The sequence below is a fragment of the Lepisosteus oculatus genome, chromosome 19 (assembly GCF_040954835.1).
Source record: "Lepisosteus oculatus isolate fLepOcu1 chromosome 19, fLepOcu1.hap2, whole genome shotgun sequence".
NCBI classification, from domain to species: domain Eukaryota; kingdom Metazoa; phylum Chordata; class Actinopteri; order Semionotiformes; family Lepisosteidae; genus Lepisosteus; species Lepisosteus oculatus.
Genome location: NC_090714.1, coordinates 3,536,663 through 3,563,266, shown reverse-complemented (window position 1 = coordinate 3,563,266; position 26,604 = coordinate 3,536,663). Strand labels below are relative to the sequence as shown.

The window sequence follows — 26,604 nt, the reverse complement described above, 5'->3', positions numbered from 1 at the left end:
GGATCCGTTGTGATGACAGGTGTGGTTGAAGAATGACTTTATTTCATTAGTAGTGGCGTAACCCGTCAGAGGAAGGTCTTCTTGCAGACGTGTGGTATGTCCCTGGCTGCTATGGCCGTGTGTGTCCCCGCTGTGTCTAACCCTTCCCTTGAACTGCTGTGCGATAGTATGGAGGAATGCGAGGCGCTGTGCACCCGGCTGGCTGTGATGGTCAATGGCCAGTTCAAATGCCTGGGCAGCCCCCAGCACCTCAAGAGCAAGTTTGGCAGCGGCTACACCCTCCTGGCCAAGGTGAGGGTGGAGTTTGAGGAGACCGACCTGCAGCCTTTCAAGGACTTCATCGAGAGCACCTTCCCAGGTGAGCGAACGGCTCCGAATCGACTCTCCACGGGCTGGGGCGCAGATCGCACCTGTCTCGTGCCAAGGGGGGGTTATATAGAACCTTAATAACACAGCCGCTGAAGTTTCCTTTAAGCACTTTGAGTGCTGAGAAGAGGCTAAGAGACTTCACGCGGTGAAGGGCCAGAAGACAGTGTGGCCCTCGGAGGTCGCGGCTGGTCCCGGGGTCTGGAGTGTTTCTGTCTGATCACCGCGGTGCTCTCGTTGCCAGGGAGCATGCTGAAGGATGAGCACCAGGGCATGGTCCATTATCACCTGACTGACAAGAGCCTCACCTGGGCACAGGTAGTACTTTTCTCTGTCCTGCCCCTCTTCCTGCTGCTTCATTTTCATCCCCGTCTCCCCTTTCACCCGGCGAGGAGGCATCTCCCGCACCATTGCCGTAGCTTTGGAGTTTGTGAAACATTCTCAAATGGCGTGGGGATTGAATCGATGTAGTCCCTTCTCCGTGCCGTATCACAAATCCCAGAGAGCTCCATTCTGGGTCTGCTTTCTCTACAGCTGTTAAATGCAAGCTGTTGTTGATGGGCATGCAGCTGGTCCAAGATCATAAAACCTTCTGTTCTTGTGAGACCCTTATTTTGTTATGCAGCTTTGTAACCCAGTCTGCTCTTGAATCCAACTCTTTGTCTAGGTGTTTGGAACCCTGGAAGCTGCCAAAGAGAAGTATGGGATTGAGGACTACTGTGTGAGCCAGATTTCTCTGGAGCAGGTCTTCCTAAGCTTTGCCCAGTTCCAGCACTGCTTGGAGAGCGGTAGGAAATAAGACAGCTGAGCCCCCCTACTGTGAAGAAGGCCGTGACACTCCTGCTGGGAGCGCGCGAGGCAGCTACATCCTCCTCAGGTCTACCTTCCCACACACTGGCCTTCACCACCACCCAGTCTACACCAGGAAAAGACCACAGTGCTGGAAGCAGCCTGCAGTAGCAAGATGCCTGCTTTCTTTAGACTTTGTGTCCAAAACGTACTTGACAAAGGACCCTGCAGTATGTTTTGAGACTTGCACCTCCTTGTACACCAAGTATGAATTGTATTGTTGCACCTTCAGTTTAAGGACCTCTTGTGACACTAAAAGGGACTGACACTAAGGCCTATAATTGTGTGACAGTCAGGGTCTATGTGTTGTTTGTGTGTAATGTTTTTTATTATTATTATTTCTTGGTTCCACCTGGTTCTTACTGTGGTTTTAACTGTTGGAAGATGAAAATGCCAGTTACCCTGGATTTGTAACTTGGATTGAAACGGCCTTTTCTGCAGAATCACCCAAATGCTACAAGATCTTACTGTGGCTGGAATCATTAAAGTCAGTTAAAGTTAAAGTCAGAAGAACAATCTGCATGGAGTTCACATGGCAAATCTCTGAGAATGTTTTTGTGGTGTCGTTCACGTTTGCATGTCAGCACAAAGTAGCTTTTTCTTTCAAAATGTCTGAACTGTAAATAGTACAAATAGCAGAAAAAATTTAAAGAACGATAAGTACCTTAGGCATTGTAGTTATATCTAAAATAGAATTGCATGACTACATTCAAATATGTTTCCAGTTGCAAAGCATGAGAAAGGAAAGTGTAGGTGCCTGCTAGAAAACTTAGCCAAAAAAAACCTTCTTAGAGATGTTCATTGAGCTTTCTTCAGAAAAATAAAATCTCGTACTTACTGAAATTTGAATCGGTAGAAATGTGGTGCGTATTTCACAATCTGTTTTCACAAGGGGCTGGTTGAGACATGCCACACCAGTGCGTCGCTGATTGTGACTGTGATTCTGAAATCGCCCCCCCCTTCCTATGATGTAGCTGAGTGGGTAACTGGTCCTGCTCTCTCTGCGGGTGTAAAAACTGTTAAAGCCACAGTAACCAGGAGAGAACGTGGTGGGGTGGACGTCTGGACCATATACTCAATGGCATTTCCTAGTCTTTGTGTATGAGGTCTGCGCTATGTCCTGGGAATATCTTCTGTGAGAAGGTCCTGCTTTAAATCACTGACATTCCATCCATTTCATCTCCTGAAAGCGCCTGATTCCCAAGTGCAGCCTGTCTGGAATTGCCCAGGGTACTTTCGGCAGGTTTCCAGGTGTTAGGTTTTTCTGAACTGCGGGGTGTGAGTGAAACGACTGCTGTTTTTCTGACCCCCCCACCCCTGCTAGAGTTCTGTAAACAGGTCTTGTTTGTTTCACAGCCGTCTCTGTGCCGTCCACTAATGATTGACATATTCTGCTGACCACAGTGATACTGATAAGCAGACACTGCTCCTTCAGAGGACCAAGCTGGTAGGACCAAGTAGTCCCCTGGTTGTTTCCACAGCCTGTGCGTTCCAGTGTGAAAGTTTATGATTTTTTTTTCTTGCAACGTTCAATGCAAATAGCATCTTTCTCATAGCAACGCAGGATGCAGGATGCAGAATTGGAGACCCAATGGCCAAATTTTGAGTTGGTGTCTTAGCCACACCCTAAATTCAGCATTTTACTTAACTGCTTTGTTTACTGCTCCTGCTTTCCTTTTGTTCAGTGATTGCACGATTAACGTCAGCAGCCTAATGCGTTTTCTGGAGAGCTTGACAAACAGCGATGTACAGTTCTTTTTATTCTTCTGGCCACTTTAAAGTCAGATGGGTGACGTTAGCAGCACAGATTCCATAAAGCTGGAAAAGGGATAGGGGAGAACTAGGAATCCCAGCATGCAGCACACAGCTTGTTATTCAAGATGGTGTCATACACCATGTATATGAAGGGACTAATTGTGACAAATAAGGGAATATTTAAAGGATCATATTTAAATGTGTTAGTGGGAATTCTGTTATGACTGTGCAAAGAAGCTATGACTTTTTCTGCAAAAATGTTTTCTTTTAAATTGCATTGAATTGCATTGCACTGAAAGAATGAGGACCTACAGACATGCTCCTCTGTCGTGCCCACCCGTCAGAGCCTTTCATTTTTTGACGCACTGCAAGCTCCATGGTGCCTTATGGGAGATCTAAATACTGATTGGAGGAGTGGTATATCTCGCACTGATGTCACTGCAAGCCTCCAGGTGCCCAACAGGTCACAGGAGATATTCTTTGCCTGCAAGTGGAGAGGACTCTGGGAAACGTAACACACAGCCTTTCCTAAGGCACGTGGGTAATCTCTCCGCCTCTTTGGGAATCTCTGGAATTTTCTGTTACAGATATGAGCCAATGGCTGCAGATGCTAGAGGCAGTTTTCCTGATCTGCTGAGGGATTGGTCACCAATGTCTCCTGTTTCAAACCCATGTGTTTTATGACCTGTCAGGCTGGCTCGTGCGCTACTGAGAATTTAAAAGGCACCGACAGAATTTTATTTTATGACAGGTCAAAAAAACTTCTTTCTACAGAGTTTATTTTTCTGATCCTTTAAAAACAATGCTGTGCAGCTGAGACATGAGACTTGTTGTTTTGAATAGACTAAAGGAGTTTGGGCTTACGGCACAGATCAGATTCATGAAGGGTGTAATCTAGAGCAAGGATGGCCATCCCTGGTCCTGGAGATCCACCATCCAACAGCTTGTATACTGTATGTCATCATCATATCATCAGTTTGTTTAGACTTGGAACACATGAGATTAGACCACTTTGGCATCTGATTTTAATTTTAACAGATTTGGGTATTTGAAATTAAAATACCAGCTCCCCTATGGCTCACTAGGTTGCCAGATGGGCCGTCCAATTCAGTTACTAACTTGATCGAAACAAAAGCATTCTCAAATTGCTGACTTAAGGGTGACCCATTGAATGTTTCGGATTCTGGCTCTTCATGGCCGAGGCTGTCTACCTGTAATGTGAGGGAGCCGCAGTCGGAGTTACAAGGATCCGTAGAGCATTGGCGCTGTGCCGGCTGCCGATCTGATTGCACCTGTTCCGAGTTTTGCCCGGTGGGGGGTTTTTGTCTCTAGGGCCGCCCACTCGGCCCGTAGAACGACCGGCCCACCAGAGCAGCTTTCGGACGTTTCGTGAAAATGGAAGCCACCTTCAAAAACGGAACGAGACTACGCGTTTGTACGCCCTCCAGTGGACGTGTCGAAGAGTGCGTGAGGGTGCTGGGGTGTCTGTTGAGCTCTTTCCTTCGAGGTTGCTGTTAAACCCCCTAGGGACTCCCAGCCATTCGGTTCAGCTCATTTGCCGGGTTGCTACTAGCTAATAGTTCGAGGATCTCATCCAGCTGTTTTTTTTTTAAATCCAGGGTGTCGGTTTGGGTAGCCTAATCCACACCCCGTTTGTGTAAAGTGTAAAATGATACCTTTTGTTCTCTGAAGTCCAGTTCGACATAATATCAACCACATGATATCACCCAGTGTCCTCTGCTTCATGTTTCAATGATGGTTTCATTTCCAGTAGCATAACTGTCTGCCTATAACTCATCCACCTTGCAGAAGTAGTTACAGGCAAAATAACTGGTTTGGCATCCTTCATTTAGAGCTGTTATTCACCAGTTCAGTTCATTTAAAATTGACTGCATATGGTTATTTAAACCACTTACTGCTCTTTTAAATGTAGATTTAACACTAGGATGAATTAGCATTAAGTACTAAAGGTATCAGTTGAATTAATTGATTCCAGCAGCAATCTAATCCAATTTGCACCACTATGAAACTTGCACAGACAAAAGGACATTAAATAATAGCTGTGTGCACAGACTTCAGTGACAGACGTATGTGTGTGTGTTCTTTAATAAATAGGACATCTTTTTTTGCACAAGTAATGTTTGTAACTTTGCTCTTCTTATGTTTCCTTTTTTTTTATTTTGGTCTGATTTTAAGTTATGAATACATATTTTGTACATGTAATTTGTAATGCCCAGGGGATGCATTAAAACTTCTGTGTAAATTCTTAATCTTAAAATCCTGTTTAGTCCATCTTCTGAATAATGTGTTCACCTTGTGATTAAAATTTGATAATTGATTGCCATTTACCTTTTTATGAACCTTGAATGCAGAGGGTTGTAGAAGGTGGGTTATAATGTGTAAAATGCTTGGGATAATAGTGTGCAGAACACAGGCCTGTGAACAGGGACAGCAGTAACTTGGCTTCAGTGATAATGTTTGACTGCTCACCTTGAAAAAACAGACTTGAGCCTCGGATGATAAGAACCCGTATTGCAGAACAGGAAATGTGGCCCCAGCTGTAGTACATGTCCCAAGACATGTTTACAGTACGTCTTGTAAAATAATACATTGATATCACTGTTGCAAACAAAATCAATTTTTATCATTTATCTCTGGTATGGAAAATATTTCAGCTCAGTTGAATGTGCGCATGAAAACGTGTTTATTTACATGCAGGGATCTCATTTAAGAGAGAAGAGACCAAATGTCTGTATGAGAGAAAAGAAAAGTGGGTGAGAGCCTTCAGTGAGTTACTGATTGATGGTTTTCTGTACAGGTTGTCTCTGTTATCTAAGTTCCTATTGCTCTCATTGCCATTTGTACCCAAACCAAACTGTTTCTCAGTGACGATGTCCAATACAATATTCGACAGGGCAGTGCAGTTAAAAACTTAAATCCTAGAGAGGATGTTTATGTGGCTTTGTGGGAATATCCATCCATTTGATCACAGGTGCGATTTTCTGTTTATAAAGGGACACTGGACATCAGCAGAGCTGTGTCTGGAAAACCGATTGCATTGTGCAGAATCAAGAAACTTGAACTATTTATGGTAATGAAACAAGCTATGTACTATATAAGGGAATTATGTTGCAAACTAATGTACTGTACTATTGAACTAACCTTGTCTACTGTAATTTTTTTTAAATTAAAACGGCTTTATGCAAATCAGAATCGTGGTGCTACAAGAATTTTCACCGGGTGCCTTGTGCCAGTAGTTTAGTGGACACTGACAGCAGTTGCAGGTGAATTTCCCATTGCACATTATAAATGAGCGGCAAATTTCAACAGCAGGGGTTAGACATACTCTAAGAGGAAAACGTCTGTCAATATTTACCGTTTTTTGTAATTGGCACCTTCAGAGTCCTAAGTGCCTCACTTTGCATAGCTTGTTTATTCAATAATTACCGACACCAGTGCACAGTTTTCTCAGGATGTGCGTGTAACCTGGATATAAAGGCTATTTCAGTCATGTTACGGTACAAGTTAAGGTACACACGCATAGTGATGAAGAATCCATCCACCCATCGATTCTTGAACACTTGGTTTACCAATTTTTGCTCTGTAGTCGAAAAGATGACGCCGTTGTTGTAGTCTGTCCTAAAACTCGGTTAATCCGCGCTTCATTGTTCTTGGAGTTTTCAAGCATTGAAATGGTGCATTTATTTACTAGTGGTCTAGTGTAAATAGGTTAATTAACAGAAACAAGCTATAATGTTTTTTTTTCAACAATTATTAAGTGCTCCATTAGAGTAAAAGTGGTGATTTTCTAGACCTCGGGGAACAGTATGAAGTTTTTATTTATAAATTGAATTTCGTTTTTCCCTATACGAGTTTTCACTTTATAGTTTTCGAGGAACGAATAAAGTTCATTAAACCAAGGGATGGTAGGGGTATTGTACAAATGAGTTACATTCTGAAAATTACAACTGGTCGAATCTCTCATGACAAATGCTTTTAGAAGTCCACAGATTTCGACTCATTTTAGGTTTAATTTCACAAAGTTAAGATGGGTTAAGGCGGCATAGTTTGATAGTTCATTTCCATTGTGCTTTTGTAGTTGTGCGTTTTCGTAAAGATGCCGCCACAGTATGTGAAAAAGACACCTGTTACATTTTTATTCTAATTCCAAGACTCAAAATAAAGCCTAATACGTTCTTATTCTTTGCATATAAAAGCACAATATCATTTTTTTCCAAGCCTGAAATGTTTAGTATTTAGATCAGGCATGGCTTTAGTAGTAGTGGGAAATTAAAGATGTCTCCTCAGCGGCGAAACGCCTCCTCCTCTACGCCCATTGCCGTAGCGCCTGTCGTGCCGGAGCACTGAGCGGTGTGAGGCGGTTTGTACACCGGGGTGTTGTTCCCCCCGTCAGTTCAGTTTGAAGTTGGGAAAAACAGCGGAAATACTGTACTTCCTGCGAAAATTAGTTTTCCCGAAAACCAATTGAAAGTTAGCCTTGCCAGCTTAGCGGGGGAAAGCGAAAAAATGTTTTTCCTAGAAGACTTTCTGCAGCTCTCCACCGTGGCGCTGTCTCTGGCTGCGGTGATAGTGATTTCTGTTGTTTATATCTTCATGGGGTCGACACCCGAGTCTGTCAAGACACCTCCGGGACCCCCAGCCCTGCCGCTCCTAGGAAACCTGCTCTCGATGGATCTGAAGAGGCTGGATCTGTCTCTTTGGGAAGTAAGATTTCATGATATTAAGGCATAGAGATCAGTTCCGTGGGTGCTGAGTGAGCTCAGGCACCACCCATATATATTTTTTTATCATACTATTGTAAAAGCAGGGGTGAATGCATATTTACTCGTACGTGTAAACACTCCCCGTAGTATTGCGCTTTGCAACCTCGTCTAATTTAGTTCCTTATGATTAAACTGACTCGCTTCTGATTAACTTGTAAATCGTTAAAAAGTAATCGGAGTTTGTAATCTCGTAACAGTGAGTCTGCGGAGGACGGTTGCTGCTAACGAAAGCCCCTAACAGGTTTTATGTTTAAGAAAGGAAAATATTTACCATATTTTGAAACCTGTCGAACAACAAAACAAAGCCGGATTTGACTGTATGTTTGATTGGAATTCTGATAACACCGAAAGCGATCTTCCAGTTGAGTTTTATGATGGCGAGTAACCCCACACCAGCACCGGAGAAAACTTTTAAAAACCACGTATAGGCATCAATTGCAACGGACTGGAAGCAGCTTAATAACTGGAGTTCAACCTGTGGTCGGCACTCATCTGCGCGATAAACTGATGCGCTGGCTGCCTTAAACCCAACAGCAACGAAACTCACCGCAGAAATTAATCCGCAGCTCCGCGTTAAATCTGCGCTCAACCTCAACGAGCCCAAAATAACAGTCTATATGTTGCTGAAGTAGAGGGCTAATTAAAACCACATCTTCATTTCATGGATATAAATTCGTCACTTATGAATTTATACATACGTCTTTTGAAGATTGTTGTGATAACTAAAATTGCTTTCCAGACACATCCCACCTATTCGTATTGAAGTTCAAGAATACACGCCTGATTTATTAACAAAAGTGTGAAAAAGATTGCTCACGCTATGGAACATTAACTCGTGCTTTTTGTAACGGTTTGCTAACGCCGCTGTAAGGAAACTGTAGCACATGCCTTTGTCAGTCATCGTTCAAAATACCTGTAATTTAGGTAACTTGGTGTCTCTAACTGAGAACATCCACGAACAAAAAAGAAACTCTTAGGTGGAGTGCAACAAATGTAACCCCTTAAAATATCTTAACATTTATATTTATACTATTGCAGACACAAATGTAACGTATACATAAAACCCAAACACCGATGTGTTCGCTTATTCGTCTAAAGGATCTCCCTATGAATCTTTATCGTTTATCACAGGAAATAAATGCTTCTATAATACGACACATGTTCAAACTCAAACCCGCAGCTGCTGTTCTCGTTTGCTCCTATATACTAACAGGAAACAGAAAAAGTAATGATCATGGCCTGTATATGAATTTATAAATTTATGAGTTGAAATGTTCTGATTCAGAGCTGCAGTTCGTGCTAATCAGAACAACAGCGATGCTGAGCGCTCAGCGCCGCACTGAGCACAAGTTCAGCTGGGCTCCAGCTTCATTCCGCACGTTTCTCGTTGCAGCTGAGCTCAGAGGTGGAGATTAAATCCAGATTGTACCGCATTAACTAGCCCGCAATTTAGTGCGCAACTGCGTGCGAAATCTGAAGTTGGCTGCAATTAACCCATAATGCGCTCGTCTTTAACACATTCTTCCGACGCTATAAATGACGCCTTCACATACAGTAAGAACGGATTATTTTTTTATGTTACGATGTGAGCTGTGGGCCAGAGAAAGTCTTTCTGCTTTAAATATATTTTACTCACGCACAGAAGCCTTTGAAACGTCTACAGTGTGTAAAGGGGTAAAATAACAATAACGCCCTGGATCATTCTGCTCAAGACACTTTTTGAGCCTGTCAGAAGTAACAATGACGACTAAAATAGACAAAACAACGTTTTCCTAGATTTGTGCCTGTTATTTCTCCGATCACGTTCTCTGTTAGTTTTTAATAGTGTTGGACAATGTAGTGAATGCAAGGGACATTTGTCTTTATTTCCCAAATCCAGTATCATCCCTAAATTCTGCCTGCACCTGCATTTTGGGGGGATCCTGGTTATATGTGGTTTGGTGGTCAGCTGCTTTTCGTTTAAGGAGCTCATCTAGGTGGGTTCTTTTTAAAGAAAACTAGGGCATCGACTTCAAAATCAATCTTTGCGTCCCCATTCCATGACATCATATAACGTTGACCCTGCCAATAAATGAGAAAGTAAAGCTCAGCTCTGGAATTTACCCCCATGCTGAATATCTCATCGACATTCAGCGTTAGTTGGAGAAGAGACCTTCTGTACTTTGAAAGTGTAACGATTTACTGTCTGTGTTTTAGAGGATTGAGCGTCTGTGTAGACCTGTCCTACTTACCATGTGAAATGAAGAAGAAAAAAGGCTATTGATTGTCTTTCTTAATTGAAATGATTTCCCCTATTATCATATTACACATTTTTGGTCATAGTTAAACTGCTGAATGTTGCTGTGCAATTCTTTCTCTCTCTCTGTGCCCCAGTTGTCTAAGACATATGGCAGTGTCTTCACTGTGCACCTCGGCCCCATGAGAGTAGTGGTCCTGGCTGGTTACAAGACAGTGAAGGAGGCGCTTGTTGACTACCCTGAGGAGTTTGGGAGCAGACTCATCACACCGATATTTCATGATATCAGTAAAGGACACGGTAAAAATGTTTCTGCTGAAGCACAGGATCTTTCTAACCTAAACACACGTTCAGGCTTACTGCACTTTATGATAAAGAACATCTAGAGTATTTTCATTGTGCCCCCAAAACAGGCTTTACTTGCTCCATTCAGAGCTTTAATCAGCATTATTTCAAGTTTAGGTGGTACTTTGTGCTGGGTTTAACTCCTTCTTTCAGCTGCTTTTTGAGTAGTGTTTTATATATATATGGGAGAATGGCGTGCAACCACTGGACTCAGAAATAAGTAACTAAAGATGGTCTTTTATACCTTTAAACAAACAAGTTACTACGTCACATTTTGAGCAAATGATAAGACAGCAACACATGCCAAGATTGTTATCAATTAGTTGCAGACTAGACAACAGTCAGTTCTTTCCATATGTTCTGGGCACACAGCCAGCTTACTAACCAAACCAAAGACCAAAGACAGGCAGCATATTTATATATGTGGGTTCAAGCCACTAGACTGCATAGTTTGCAAAAATACAAAAATGATAATACAAAAAATGTTGTTATCTCACTTCCCAGGAGACACCCTTATCTCTTCAGTGGTATGTCCATTGTCGAGACTATTCCACGTTGTGAGTTATTACTCATTTGTAGATCTTTTCATCAGTCTGACTGTTTCAATTTGTGTTTGGATCAAAATGTTTCTGCTAATGTACAAGAAGACTTGTTTATAACTTAAATACACATTCAAGTTTACTGCACTTATTATTATTATAATACCTTACACTTATATAGCACTTTTTCATTATACAGAAAATGTAGAGAAGCTTCATTGTGCCACAAATACAAGTTTTAGCCTCAAGCTGGTACAGTACCTGCTGCTCTTTAACTCCCTCTTTCAGCTGCTCCTTGAGCAGTACGTCCACTGTAGAGACAATATTAAGTGTGTGTGATTTATCTCTCATTTGTGTTTGGCTCGAATGCAGGTATCATTTTTGCAAACGGGGACTCGTGGAAGGAGATGAGGAGGTTTGCTCTGTCTAATCTGCGGGACTTTGGAATGGGAAGGAAAGGGAGTGAGGAAAAGATCATCGAGGAAATCCAGTACCTCATTGAAGTGTTTGAAGCACATGGAGGTAGAAGGATTAGGCATTCATTTTCACAGGGGTCTTTGTCGGTTTTCAAGATACAAAAGCATCGTTTCTTTTGAAATGTAATTCAACTGGTCGAAATGATATTATGTCAATGGATAATCTGAGGACAGATGGTGTCCAGGTGCCAGTGACCTATGGGAGTGTCTTCAAATAGTCTGTTTTGTATCTGGGTGGCTTGATACAGGTGACACAGGCAAATCTTTCAGCTGTAGGGGAGAAAGACCATGATACAGATTTACAGTACATGCCAAATGAAGGACCTTAAATTCAGCATTGAACTGGACAGGATATATCATGATCTGAAGGAACAGGAGAAATAAATTGAAATTTATTTATAAGGCTGTTTTCCAGAGGTTTCTTTTCTTTGTTACCTTTTACAAACTCTCTTTTCTTCACTGTTGCTGAGGCATGGGACTATATCATGTTTTTTCCCCCCAATGCATATTTTCATGGTTTCATTACAAACTTTCAGACTAACTTGACAAACTAGAGAGTCACAACTGCAGCAGGTATTCCAGACTGATGCTGTATTCTTTCCTTTGGCAGGAAAACCATTTGACACCAAGGAACCTGTAAACTGTGCTGTTTCCAACATTATATCCTCCATAGTGTATGGAGACAGGTTTGATTATGCCGATCCTGTCTTCCAGGCTATGGTGAATAGATTTACTCAGAATATCAAATTCAGTGGATCTCCTGCTATCCAGGTAATATTTTAAATATTTAAAATTAAATATTTAAAATATTGAAAATAAGATCAAGAGAAACTTTTTGATGTTCTTAAAAAACCACTACAAATACAGGAAAGCAAATTTCAGTTTCAGTATAATCCAAAATGTACGTAAAATGTGTCTAGTTTTTTTTTTTCACTTTCTGTATTCACAGTTCGAGGAGTCATGGACAATATGATTAACGTGTTTTTAAAGCTGAATCTCTAATATTAGGATTTTGTAACAATGTAATCAAATCCTATTAGAAATAAACATACTGTATTTAATAGAAAACCAGAACATTAAAAATGTATGTGAATTGGACTTCTCACAGAGAAGTTCCAAACCAGTGTTCTTGTCTGATTGACCTGGAGGCACATTAGGCAGTGCTGCTGCCTCACAGCTCCTGAAGCTGTGGTTTGATTCTAGACAGGGGGACATACTGTGTGATCTGCATCTGCGGTTGTGTGAGATTTGAGTAGGATCCATTTCTTCTCAATCACTTCCAAATACATAATCCAGCAGCTACTGTCCATCACCCTGCAACTCCCAGCTGGCAGCCCCACTGAAGCTCAGCATGTGTGAGCCTGCCCAGTACCTGTATGGGAGACGTCCTGGAAAGCTGAGGTTGCAGCTGGAAGAGCTGTTAGTGGGGCCAGTGGGGAGCGCTCACCCCCACGGTTTGTGTGGGTCCTAATGCCCCAGTAGAGTGACGGGGACACTACACTGTTAAAAAGATATTGTCCTTTGGATGAGACATAAAACCGAGGTCCTGACTCTCCGTGGTCATGAAAAATTCCAGGGCATATCTTTAAAAGAGTAGTATTACCCCAGTGTCTTGGCCAAGTTCCCCCTGCTGGCCTTCACCAGTCATGGCTTCCTAATAATTGTACTGTATGTTAGCAAGTGTCTCTACAAGTGTCCCTATTTTCCCCTGTGTGGACCCTGCAGTGGATTGGTGTCCCATCCAGGGATTGGGCCCACCCTGCTCTCCATGTACATTCAGACCATCGAGCCTGTTTGATTGCAGGTAGTTAATTGAGCTGAGGGCTTCAGTATCATCTCCAGGTGACCGGAGACACTGTGCTGTAGGAGTTTCAGCCTTCAGATGAGACAGTAAACCAGGGTCCGGGCTACTGGTGGTCTTTAAACAGTATTATTCATAGGGAGAGTAGGGAGAGCCACTCTGGCACCCTGACTAAATCTAGAAACATTTTGGTGAAAACAAAAGAACATCAGCTTGTGTTGTGATCTGGAAAAGAAAAGCTTTTGAAGTAAATAAGACCTGCACAATTATGAAGTGCTCTGGTGGGGATATATTTTAGAAACATAATATTTTCTTTTGCTCTGTAGCTCTACAACATCTTCCCCTTCCTTGGGTGTTTACTGAAAGCTAGGAAGAAACTTCTGATGAACATTACAGAGAACATTGCCAGTATAAAACAACTCGTGGGGCAGCTGCAGCAGACCTTACAGGAGCACGATAAGAGGGGAATTGTGGATGCGTTCTTGATCAAGCAGCAGGAGGTGAGTCTTCACACTGACTGGTGAGCAAACTGGGCGATTTCTCCCAAAGAAGAGGGAAGAAGTGGGCACTGGCCAGGCTGCATTAACAGACACTCTGAAATGCCGGTTTTCAAATACAAACAAAACTGGGATTTGTCTCCTGCCAATAGTGTTTAATAAATAATAAAATTATGTGTTTGGTACGGCTTGGACTTCCGTCACATAATTGTCATGAGAAATTTTTACAGTTCACGGTGAAAATTCAGACTTTACTGCTCCCGCTCTTTCTTGGCACTGGAATCTGTGTGATTGATAACATATTTAAAGGACAAATTGTCAGCTGCTCAACATCTTTCCTTTTAAAAAATGTATTCAGGTTTCAGGACAGAGAGACTCCCATTTCCATGAGGATAATCTGACACAAACGGTTTCAAACCTGTTTGCTGCTGGGACTGACACAACAGCCACCACACTCCGCTGGGGGCTGCTGCTGATGGCTTCATATCCCCACATCCAAAGTAAGAGCCCCCCCTGCTGACTCTCTCAACACTCTGAATTACCAGGGAAAACCCCTGTGGTACAGTTTTAGATGTGCACATATTGCATAACAACTAATGGAGGGCATGTTAATTTATATCAAGCCTTCAGACCATTGGATAATACTGCAGAAAAATAATGAGGTTCAGGATCAAACCCTTCCCACCCCCAAAACTGGCCAACAGTGTTTCTAATCAGACCTGATCTCTTGTCTTTGGATGGTGAAAGGACATCAGAGCACCTGGTGAAAACCCGTCCAACTCGGCCTGTTCTGTAAATAGAAATGACTCATCACACACCATTTCTCTTTCTCAAGCAAAATGGATCATTTGTCCCTCAGCGCAAATATCTTACAAAACATTCTAAATGTTCGATTTAATAGACCATCCACACAGAGTGTAGAATTGCTTCTCCAGCCCTAATCATGACCAGCAAGAGTTTTGATTATATTTTAGGTCTCCATGACTTAATGGAATAAATTACTAGCCAGTGACTGAAGACGGCTGTAGAGCCTCAGTCCTTTCTTTCCCAGACCACAGGGTGTTCATTATGGTGGTGAACAGGACAAGATGTCCCTGCAACCTCTCTGTACATTTCCACATACAGAACACAAGTAAGGCCATCTGTTTTCTTAAGAAACCTAGAGTATCGGCTTCAAGCACATGACTGGTTGTCTTGTTCCAGACTCCCACTGCCCTTTGGGTAAAGAACCGCTTCCTGTGCTTGGGTTTAAATGTACTTCCATATAGTTAACCCTGTGCTGTATGGTTCAGGTTTCAATGTTTCTTTTGTTTTGCAAACAGAAAAGGTTCAGGAGGAAATTGAGAAGGTTGTCGGCACAAAGCAGCCGAGGGCTGAACATCGGAGAAGCATGCCCTACACCGATGCTGTGATACATGAAATCCAGCGCCTGGCAAATATCGTTCCACTGAACCTTCCTCACATGACAGCGGCAGATGTTCACTTCCAGGGCTACTTCATCAAAAAGGCATGTAGACGTCTCATACTGCTGATCAGGTGTGTGTTGGGCCAGATGGTTCAGACTCCAGGATAATCAGAATAAAGGATCTGGGAAGAATACAAAAGAGTGTTTTCCTGTATGATTTTAGAACTTGAAATTGCCAGATTTCTAGGAAAGGATGTAAACTGACAAGATCTTATTGAAAATTATTCTTAGTTTAAATGTGTTATGAATGAATGAGGCTCTAAGTTCTGCTTGTCATTGGCTCACTTCAGGGGACCCCTGTCTTTCCTCTGCTGACCACAGTGCTCCAGGATGAGACCCAGTGGGAGACGCCTCATCAGTTCAACCCTGCTCACTTCCTGGACCCTGAGGGCCAGTTTGTGAAGAAGGACGCCTTCATGGCTTTTTCTGCAGGTACAGGACTGCGGTGTGCAGCTCATTTGTAAAAAGTATTTATATCTCATGTTGCATCACTAATATGAATGACCCTGGATAGAACAGAGATAATAACACAGTCTGAACATTTAAATAAGAAACTTGGGTCACTTCATCATTTCTCAAGTAGCGTGATGAGTGGGCAATACAGCCTAAACACATTGACACCCAGTTCTGCAGTGCGGGATTCAGCACAGACACTCACAGACCATGAGGAGGAGGGCTAACCTGTGGTTTTTGCTGTCCCAGGACGCAGGGCTTGTCTCGGAGAGAGCCTGGCCAGGATGGAGCTGTTCCTGTTCTTCACCTCGCTGTTGCAGAAGTTCACCTTCTCTCCCCCTCCAGGAGTGCAGGAGTCTGAACTGGACCTCACTCCTGTTTTGGGCATCACTATGAACCCACAGCCTCACCAGCTGTGTGCTGTGAGACGGGAGTAGGGCACCAGCTGTGTGCTCTGAGACCGGGTTAGGGCACCAGATATTCTAGTTAAGCTCACACAAAAAAAGGCTTCTGAGCCTAGTTAAGAAACTACTACTAACCCATCCCTTAATTTACAAAAATAAATCAACATGAGATAGTCTACGATTAGAGCAAATTCATCTGACAAGCCTCTGTAAAATGTACCATCCTCGTGATCTAGATCTGTTTGAGTGTTAATGACTGTTACATATTTTATAGTATTTGATTCAATTTGTACACATTGTCTTATTGCCTTATTATGCAAAAATGCATCATTCTAAAAAACTCATGAGTGCATGCTCCTCGCGGAATCCCTCTATCTTGTCTCGTCGTGCCTGTGAAGGGCTGATCCACTCAGTCTGCTGAAAGATGAGCCTCTCCTCTTGTTGCTGGTCTTGTTTTATTATACCGAGGGGATAGAACCCTCCCCCTGAGTTCTGGTTGAGTTTGAGAGGCTGGTGCTGTTCTCTAAAAAGACGATTCCAGCCCTTATTGAGTTACAGATTGTTGATTTTCTGCACAGTTTCTCAGTTATTTAACTTGCTATTGCTTTCATTGCCATTTGTACCGGAACTAAACTGTCACTAAGAAACAGTGTCCAATACGATATCCAACAGGACAGTGCAGCTGAAAAAGTTCCCAGAGAGCATGTTTATGTGGCTCTCTGGGAATATCCATCCATTTGATCACCAGTGTGATTTTTTTAGTATAAAGGGACGCTGGACATCAGCAGATCTGCTTCTAGAAAAACCTTGCATTGTACAAAATCTAGAAAGCCTGACCTATAGTATTTACTGTATGAAACAAACTGTGTACTGTAAAATGGAATTCTGCTGCAATCTAATGTACGGTACTATTGCACTAACCTGGAGAACTGTACGGTTTTTAATTAAAACTGTTTTCCGCAAATTATGAACTTGTTAATTTCCTAATGAACATTAAATAAATGAGAAGCAGTTTCCCACAGGGCAGGATGGCTAGACATAAGGGGTAAAATTAAGTAAATATTTATCCAGTTTTTATTAACTGTTTTTTTCAAACAAGTGCCCATTTTTCCCATGTTGAGGGCGTAGCCTGGATAAAAATTTATAGTAAACACGTTTCTCATTTCTCAACTGCAGGTGTGTTTCAGGATTTTGTTGTGTTCATGGTGCGACAAAGTAGGACAAGGAGATAGAGGAGGTATAGCACACCCAGTTTTAATAGTTTTGTAACTTTTGAACATGTTTGTAGGCCAACATTGTGATCCTTTGGGTACAGTTTTGTAGGTTAAACCACTCAAACTGAAGACTGCCTAAAATTATATATTTTTTTTAATTTGAAAAATAACATTTAGGATTTACTAAATGTACTGTGACTGCTGGTTTTGTGAACATGGGGGATGCCTACTCACTATTGCCTGTTGAGCAGTTGCCTTGAACACCTGATCCTCTCGAGTGAAACTAACTCTTACAGTATGTTCCAGTAATACTGGTCTGGTAAGTGTGATACTGAGGCACTATGTGTACCGTAAATATAATGACCTTTAAGTTAACCTTTAGTTTTAAGTGGAACAGGACAGAAAAAAAGAGGACAAGCCGAAGACTGTGATCAGCTCGATTTTCTGAAAACCCATTAAAAATGTCTCGTGTGTGATATTGCTCCTGGCTGCTGTGATGGTGATTTCTGTGGTTTATGTCTTCATGGGGTCGATACCCGAGTCTGTCAAGACACGTCTGGTCTGCCCTGCTGCTCCTAGGAAGCCTGCTCTTGCTGGATCTGTCTCTTGTGGAGGTAAGATAAAATAATATTAAGACATAGACACCAGATCACAGGTGTTTTTAGAGCTCAAGCACTCCCAGTATTTTTGATCATATTCAGAAAGCAGAGGTCAATGTATTTTTACACTGTCCATGTCTGTGAGATCATCATACGATTGTGCTTACACTAATAAATGTTATGTTTTATCCTGGACTCCGTCGTCACCTTATCTGACTTGCACCAACCGTGGGTTAAACTCTTGGGGGTGTGGAGTCTGTATGTCCTTCCAGTGTTCACGGGGGTTTGCTTTGGGAGCTCTGGTTTTCTCCCACAGTTCAAGGCAACTACTGCAGGTTAATTGAGCTCCGCCCTCTGCAAACGAGATGCAGTTGAAAGTAGCTATATAACGACTTCGGTTTCGGGTAGTTACGTGACCTCGAATTCAAGGACGATTACTGGTAAGAAGAAAACTAGCTCTGCAGTTTTTATTTGTGTTTGAGCGGAGGTTAATTTTGCCTTTATACTGGTATTTTGTGTGTAAACAGAAATAAGTTTCTCCAATATCATCCCCTACTTACAAGAGTTACGGGTTTACTCTTAAAAAGCGAGCATGCAATTTGCAAGAGGCTTTAACTAGGACTAGTATGTCGTAGCTATGTCACTTGTATCGTAAAGAAGTTAGAGTCTCCTTGTATCTGTTTAATATGGAAGTATAAGGACATTTTAAGATTCAAGCCGTCTTTAAAATGATTAAAGTTAGGAACGTTTTGTAGTACAAACACCACTGTTATTTTAGACAAAGAAATACTATTTTACGCGAAGAAAAATTCGGAAACGTGAAAAACAGAAGTGCTGTAAGGGGCTCTATGTAGTGCGTAGACCGAGCTAGTTCACAATACATTGGAAACTCTTGCATCACATATGCAGACCTCGGAAATATTTGAAAATTGTTCACCCCTCATAAAAATGTAACCATTTATTTTTTAAAAAGAAAATCCATCGTGCGTATGCGCTACAGTATAATGTATTTTCTGGCTTCTACACCTCTGTCACAGTAACACGGCTCAAGGCTCTTCTAGCGAAGAGTTTGCATTAGAAACCACGTCCACAGCGTTCAAAATTAACACCATTTAATACACAGACGAAACACGTGTGTATGTACACACACAACGATGTTCGTTATAGGTGGATTATGTTGTCAAACAGAAGACCTCTGCTCCAATTCGTTTATGGTCAAAATGTTATAATTTATAAAGACGTAAATTCTGAGGCTAGAAGGTTGCCTTCTATTTAATTTAAATGCGTCTGTAATCCTACTACTTCTATACGTTCAGGAACTTCAAATATCCTCTCTTTCATACAGGAGGATATGAAGACTGTCATCTAGCGTCACCGGCTACCTGGGTAACGATTTGATTGGTTGCTCAGTTCCTTACGTCTGGCCAATAGGAATTGAACAGGTGCCTCCTCTTGTTGACCAATAGAAACCTCTCCTCAGTTTATGAACAACTGACCAATAGGAGCTACAGGTACTTCAGCCTCTCAGCCGACAATAGCGCTCATCTCCGGTTTCTAAGCTTTGTTAAACCAACTCCCCACCGCTTCAGTTCAGAAGCAGATCTGGAAAAACAAGAACAGTATTACTACCTTATAGCTTGATCTCATACAAAGAAAGTCTAAGTTTACTCAAGATTAGTACAGAACATGAAAATCCAGACCATTACTGTAATTTCCCCTTCATTATACATCTCACTTCTCTAGCTGGTAGAGGCTATATTGGCAGGGGTTGGTGCATTCCCTCCCCCAACAGATGAAGTCAATTGCAAGCAATTTATAAAATACTTGGGACAAAAACTATGAAAAAGGACAGTTTTGCATGGTAGTAAAGTGACTACAGTGGGGGTACAACCCTTCTAACCATCAAAACTATTTGGTCCTGAAATGTTAAGGACCAATTCTAGTCTTGCACACCTTCAAGGAAGTCTGCATATGCGACACTTATGCAAGCTTTGTTAAACCCCCTACATTTGTTAAATTACCAAGTAATTCCATGCCTTCCCCTCACTCCCCAAAGTCACTCAAATGCACTCTACCTGCACTTTAGTAACAAAGCTGTATGTGCTCTGGATTAAGAAGAGACTCTTGCAGCCCTGCTTTTGGGGAGCCGGAGCACAGCAGCTTCTATACTGAAATCATTTTAGGACCTGCATTACCCAAACTGATGTAAAATACTCGAAGTTAGAAAAAATGGTCATCCAAGCAAAGCTGCCACTGAGGATTACAGTACCTTAAATTACTGTCCTCCCACTGATCAATAAAGCATCAAGATGTTATCCCTTGGTACCACAACACTAGAGAACAGATCATAGCTGTATACAAAGACATCCAGTGACAACTTCACTTTGTTACAAGATCAGGGGCAAGGACATGACAGGTCAGAGGATCGCCACACACCAAATATCTTTGTTCCACATTACTGATGCAGTGTGGAGGATGTCCCATTCCTGTTGGAGAGCTTCAGCTGCCAGTCTCCATTTCCCCTTCCATGATCAACAGGGCTTTTTCAGTAGGGGGGAAAAAAAAAATAAAAAAAAGGAAGGAAAGAGGTTACATAACCAAGTATGGACACTGTTGGTCATAGTAGCATGGTCTTAGAACATATCAATACGAACATTCCTACCCAGACAAGTCACATTCTGGACTCCCAGACTTGGAGAACATGAGCTCCTCAACCTTACACAGATCATGAGCCATTATTGGACTGCCACACCATCCCACAAACTTGTCCAGTGGAGATACTGCTGAGGGGAAGCTCCCTTTAGTACAAAAGGACGGGGTTGTTAGACCGATATGTAGCAATTTGAAGGTACTGTGGATAAAAGCAACAGCCAAGCAGAGTACAGCAGTGTCCTACCTGGGATCTCAGTGCAGGGATCTCTCCCCACTGGCTGTGCAGGAGGGTCAAGCTGCGTTTCTGGATCCCACAGAAACACACTGGGCTCTTCCTGGTATACAGCTTTCCTCAAGAGCCTCCAAACCTAGTCCCTTGGAATGGGGTTCTTGTAGAATCTAAGATGTCAAAAGACATACAAGATAGATCAGTGCAACGTTTCTGCAACGGCAATTTACTTCACAGCTTTAACTCACCCCAACATGGCTTCCCCATTAGCTGGCACACACACTTTTCACACCATTTCACGTGGCACTCCCTACTAGACAGCATCACTCCCTGCATTTCCAAACAGCTCATCAAGTCCCACAGATGATCAGATGGCTTCATTAACGGTGTTCTGGTTGAATTTTCTAAGCTAGTGACATCTTCCTCTTCTCACAAAACACCTTAGTACTCTAGGCCCCAGGACCATTGACAATACAGCTCCCACTAAACACCTCTCATGTTCTCCTCTAGCTCCAAATACAATCTAAGCCTTTGTCTCCCGGGCTTCGCTTTTATAAGCCTCTTCATTAACTACAGGGGTTGGGCTTGTTCTGTAGGAACCTATCCCAAAAGTCCAGGTGTGTCCAGCTCAATAACACACACCTGCTTCCAGATCCCTGCCTGCTCAGAAGCCATCTTGGCTCAGAGAAGCACCACAGCCTGGGCTTGAGCCAAAATGTAAGGTTCCTGCAGAAGCCTTCTCTGGGACACTGTGATGTTGCTTTAATAAAGTTTCCTTGAACATTATTGGAAATGTGTTCTTTCTAAACATTTCAGTATACCACAATCTATTTTAAAAACACATAAAGAGAGAAAGATAATTATTTGATTATACTTTATATATATATATTATATGCTTTTATACATATATAGTTTTGTGAGTTTAACTCTTAAATCACATCATCACCCAATAGTATTTATCTTCATACATCAGAAAACTTGTCGATGCCTGCTATGATTGGAATGGTGTTCTCAGTTGATGTATCACAAAGGAGAAAGTCAGCGCTAAAGACCCATTATGAAAACATGCTTTGCTAATAGAGTCCTCTGTTTTTTTTTTAAAATAATGATTGCTGAGAGTGTTGTTATTTCAGTTAACAAAGTAGATTGAGGCATTACTTTGAGACATAGAATTATCCTTCCAATATTTTTCATTGTAATGGCCAGCCTGTATTGGCTGATGACTTTTTAAAGTTTCTTCCTGTTGAAGAGCCTCTTTCCATTTTCGCTGAGAATTGGTGGTTTGGCAAGTAGGCATTTAAATAAACTAGCAGGGTGACTTTTTTCATCATCAGTAGAGTCTGAGATAACATTTTATTTGTTTCTCTGTGTGGTTTTGGTTTTTTCTCATGTACTCAAACAACCCCGTCACCTATGAGTTTTCATTTTCATCCCTTGATTTCTCTGAATCCTTTCTTCTCCTAAAAATGTGGCATCATCGTCTTCTCCTGGCCTCCCCTTCTTAGGCACAATCCAATATTAATTAACTGCTCTTACTGCTTCTACTGTTTCGAAAAATCCAGGGATGGGGAAATAGAACATGAACATCTGCCTCTAATATCTTCATACATCCCCCTCTCAGAAGGACCAGCGACTCGCCGGAGACGTCTTGTTAGCGCAATCCCTGCCAGAGGAGCATTTACAACAGACTAACACAGGGGGTGTGAAGGCATATAACCCTCATTTTCTCGAAGAATTCCTTGATTGTTTCCGGTACATATGTTGTTACTCAGGTCCTCTCCCAATCAATAATCATTCGATATCTAGTGGCTGTTCTAGAAACTAGAAGTATCAAAACAATGGTCGCTCAACTCCCTCCATCAATCACGTGGTTTAGCATGAGAAGAATTTAAAGTGCATCATGTCAATTTACATAATTCAATTGGCATTTACCCACTTTTTGCACATTTCAGAGTGAAAGTGCTTGGGGCCTACGAACACCAAAATCTAGCCCTGACCACAGGACAACAAGGTCTCCTTGATTTTGCTTTGTACTTCCTGTGATCATACAAATGATGCTAGCATGTTCCAGGCAGCCAGACACTCCTGAAACTCCACTCTTTTGAACACATGTATCAATAGAATTATTGTTCAACGTGAACCTAGTCAACCCAAATTGCAAAACACATTTTTCCTTCCACGTAAAGAAGTGAAATGTTTTGGAATTTCCTGAGAGCACCTGTGGTGTGTTTGGCAGGGAGGTGGGGCTCTTGATAGAGAACTACACATTACAGCTGAAAAGCGTTTGGAAGCTAAAGAGATTCAGTTGGAAGTATGATTATAAGATCTGGCTGAAAACTTCCCTGGGGAAAACTGAAGCCAGGACATCAGTGAGGTAGTGGCTGAACAAAGCAGACTTGAAGCCTGGGCTCCCGTTAGAACAACAGGTCTGCCAGATCTGTGAGAGCAGAGTGGTGGCTGCAATTTAAAAAAAAACCTTAAATGAGATCAACAGTCTCAGAGACGACTGTGGAGACGAATATCCATGGAATCCTGGAAGGGACCAATTGAGAGCAGCTATTCCAGAGGGAATCGTCCGGTGTGAAAGATGTGATTATTTAAAGAGACGGGAGATGATGTCATGGGCTGGTGGTGGACCTGGAAGTCCAAGAGCTTGGCTGGTCATGAGAGGACCAGTGGCTACAGTGAGGGAGCAGGAGGCTCCAGATCAGGGAGGGAGCAGGAGGCTCCTGGAGAGATCAAGTAGTGACATTGAGGTGCAAGGAAGGTCTGGAGGAGTAGCAGGCTCTGTTGTGGCCATGTCTGGTGAAACAGGATTGACCGATTTGAGGGTGTTCCACTGCTACTCCCCGAAAAGGACTAGCCCGAGGCTGAGAGGTAGAGCTGAAGCTCATCGAGCTCAGGAAACCACAAGTGAAGACTTCCGTGACGCAAGACTCTGGGACAGAGATTCCAGGAGCTGGGGGTCCAGACATCTCGACACAGGCGGGTGTGCTCCACATGTCCCGGTTCCCCAGATGAGTGGGCTGTGATCATCACCACTGTTGGAGGAGAGTAAAGAGAGAAAAACTGGGAAAATGTTCCCCAGCAGGGTGTTAGGTTTGTGTCTGGAGAGGTAGATATGCCTGTATATGGCATCACACACCTCTTTGCAGGGAAATCACCCAGTTTTCTTTGAGTTACAGTAGTTCTTCCTCCCTGCTGCTTTCACCAGCTCCCAGAGTCTGCGCCTGAGCTCTCGCAGTACTTGGGAGTCTTGTCCTGGACACCATTAGGCTCAGGTGCTGATCCTGCTCAAGAGCTTTTTAGGAATTCGTTCATCTCCCGCCAGGTAGGATCTGGCTCTTCAAAAGCACTGGTGGGTCTGTCTGGTTTAACGAGCTCCAGCTCCTTCTCATGTCTGGGGTCGCTGTGGATTCTAACAAATATTCTTCCGCCTCCTCTTTCGTAAACTCCAGCTTTCCTGATCTTTTATCCATTTTTAGTGCTGAGGCTAAGGATTAAAGTTTAAAATTGGGGTTGCACTGAGGTTGAGAAATTTGAATTTATTTGAATGTAAAATGTACAGTTCAGTGCACTAGTGTTGAAAATTATGCCAAGTTAAGGAATTACTGCAGTTAACCAGTTATAAAATTAAGTTGCAGTAATACTGTGTGAACTACTTTGACAGGAACCAAGGGAAATGTGAAAGGATGTCACAGGGAAGTGTAGTTAAAAGTTCTTTACACAAAGAGTTGCAGGAGAATAGCACAAGTGATCTAGACATTTTGTTGAAACCTACAGCCTGTCTTCTTTTGAGCAATGGCTTTGTAAGATTAACTGATATCAGTAACCAAAAGGTGTACATCAATTGAATACTGCCCTCTCATTTGAACTTTCTCATGTTCTGTGACTTCTTAAATGAACACATCAGCTGCATGAGTAATGAGTAAAAAGGTAGTAAATTAAGTATGATAAACGTTTACAGATGGAAAATGTTACTTATTGGTCCAGCGTTAAGATAAATCAGGCTATAGAACAGTAATTGTCCTGGAAAGATGTTTAAAAAACACATATTTCTAAATTCTTTCATTCACAATCTTGTGGCTCTCAAATACTAGTAAGGATTAAAAGTACTGTGATTACTCAATGCCCATGGGGAAAAAAAAAAACATTTTGAAGCTTGTAACTCAGAGGGTTTCTGTAAACATGATCGATTTCTTCCACAGGTTTTCACGTGGAGCCGAGAAAAAAAGCAACCTGCGTCAGTCTGTAGCCACGCCCACCCGCATGACATCTCTCGCAGGCCACGCCCCGCGCACCTGTGCGCCAGGTTCTGCTGGAGAGAGCGGAGCTGAGTGCGTTTGTTCCGCGTCTTTTATGATTATTTTTATTTTTATTTTATTTGAATGTAGTGTAAACTTCCCAGGAGAAAGGGTTAAAACAAGTATTTACGTTGGGAGCTGAATAGCATTTTTAATTTTTAAGTCTTTGTTCACAAAATCAAGGGTGTGCATGTTTTCAAACCGAAATAGCTTACTTAGATTTGTAAAGTTTTTGTCATTACTTTCCAGTGTATTTTGTGTGTTTGTGGTAAAAAATAGCTTGCAACATATACTTATTACTTTAAATGGTTTTTAAATTCAAAATTCTGCATTTTTGTGTTTTCAGTTTTGTGTCTTTGGGAAGGACATGCTTGGCTCAGCTGCTGCAATTATCCAAGTAAGTATAAACGTTTTATTCATTTCTTTACACGTATCGCATTAACATATTTTCGGCGCTATCTATCCTGGTGAAAACGCCGTTTCCTACTAAGAAACCTTGCTTTCAATTATCTTTAAATAATCGTCTAAATACGTGTGTTCTTGTGTTTTCAGTTTGGTGTCTGCGGGCAGAACATGTTTGGCTCAGCTACTGGAATTACCGATGTAAGTATAAACCTTTTTATTCGTTTACACGTATCATTGTGAAGTATCTCCCGAGAATTGTTGTCAAAAGAAGACTCAGACTAGGAGATACTAGATTTCTCCCGGGCAGAAATGGTTTTCACCCGACAACATTGTAGGCCTGCTGTTTATATTAAAAAGTTAATACTGATTTTTGTTTTTTTGCAGGAAGCGCACGAAGTTCCAGTCTTCATTCCAGTCGCTGCCTCGACTGATAACTCGGAGAAACAGTAACGTGCTGTGTGTTTCTGTATTTTTTCTTGTAGTTGCATGCAAATGTTTCTTACTCTGTTGACTTGTAACAGTATTTAGCGTTAATGTTGCCGTGCTTTGACACTTTGTAATTGAAATGCATGTTTATTTCCACTTTGAAGCCTGTGCATCCGACGTATTGTAATGCTTTGTTTTGTATGCCATTTTCGCTCAATAAATTGTTGATTGAACCTTGATTTTGTTCTTTGATTTCTTGTGCAGAGTTTTGTACCCCTTGGCCCTGAAAAACCCCGGTGTTGGTGAGTTTTTTGGCGGAGAGATTTTGCTAACAGTTTGTGGCCGCAAGGGGACGCCCTATCGCTTTTTGACTTGAAAAGGTCAAAGGCTACCCCCTTTTTAAGCGTGTCCAGATTTTCCCGCCAAAAAACTTAGTATCTGGGGTTTCTCTCGGGGTCTGGTAGCAATCAAGCCGAGCCTCGCCCACCCCCCCTCATTGGAGAGGGGTAGGCGGGGGCTGGCTGATTGACCGCAGCTCTAGCCAGGCCCACTCGCTCCCGGCAGGAGAGGATGGCAGGTTGGTGGTGGCTTTGGTCCCTGCAGAGAGGCAGGTCTCCTGGGGTGTGGACTTAGAAAGCTGTCAGTTGCAAGCTGTGACTGATGGGCTGAGTCCGCCCTGGGTGCCTCCTCTCTCTCGGGCCGAGGCCATCTCCAGCCTGCCTTCCCCTCCTGCTGGGAGTGAGGGGGCTTGGCTAGAGCTAGCCTCCCTTCTCCTCCCCCCAGGGCTAGACCCACGCTCCCTCCT

At 42.4% G+C, this 26,604-nt stretch overlaps 2 protein-coding genes and 1 long non-coding RNA gene across 8 annotated transcripts in view; all 3 read left to right on the top strand.

Annotated features, from left to right (window-relative positions):
- Nucleotides 1–6,183, top strand: part of abca3b (ATP-binding cassette, sub-family A (ABC1), member 3b) — a 59,535-nt gene extending 53,352 nt beyond the window's left edge. For all 4 annotated transcript variants that reach the window (XM_015359858.2, XM_015359861.2, XM_015359860.2 and 1 more), the window contains exons 29-31: nucleotides 168–358; nucleotides 611–684; nucleotides 1,034–6,183. In XM_015359858.2, coding sequence (XP_015215344.2) covers nucleotides 168–358; nucleotides 611–684; nucleotides 1,034–1,165 — 397 coding nt within the window. In that variant the 3' untranslated portion in view covers nucleotides 1,166–6,183. The remainder of the gene's footprint in view (nucleotides 1–167; nucleotides 359–610; nucleotides 685–1,033) is intronic.
- A 1,126-nt stretch (nucleotides 6,184–7,309) lies between these two features.
- Nucleotides 7,310–16,934, top strand: LOC102689336 (cytochrome P450 2K1-like). The gene is made up of 9 exons (XM_015359872.2): nucleotides 7,310–7,695; nucleotides 10,128–10,290; nucleotides 11,247–11,396; nucleotides 11,961–12,121; nucleotides 13,478–13,651; nucleotides 14,007–14,148; nucleotides 14,971–15,155; nucleotides 15,404–15,545; nucleotides 15,816–16,934. Exons 1-9 carry the CDS (start codon nucleotides 7,498–7,500, stop codon nucleotides 16,001–16,003), a joined length of 1,503 nt encoding a protein of 500 aa, XP_015215358.2. The 5' UTR covers nucleotides 7,310–7,497; the 3' UTR covers nucleotides 16,004–16,934.
- A 1,140-nt stretch (nucleotides 16,935–18,074) lies between these two features.
- LOC138224225 (uncharacterized) lies at nucleotides 18,075–26,038 on the top strand. Of its 3 annotated transcripts, XR_011182598.1 has the most exons (6): nucleotides 18,075–18,223; nucleotides 19,129–19,294; nucleotides 24,873–25,001; nucleotides 25,315–25,365; nucleotides 25,521–25,571; nucleotides 25,758–26,038. It is a non-coding gene; the product is annotated as an uncharacterized lncRNA (long non-coding RNA). The 3 variants fall into 3 exon arrangements; XR_011182599.1 differs by lacking the exon at nucleotides 19,129–19,294 and having other exon boundaries at nucleotides 18,078–18,223; XR_011182597.1 differs by lacking the exon at nucleotides 18,075–18,223 and having other exon boundaries at nucleotides 18,358–19,294.
- Nucleotides 26,039–26,604: the final 566 nt, after the last annotated feature.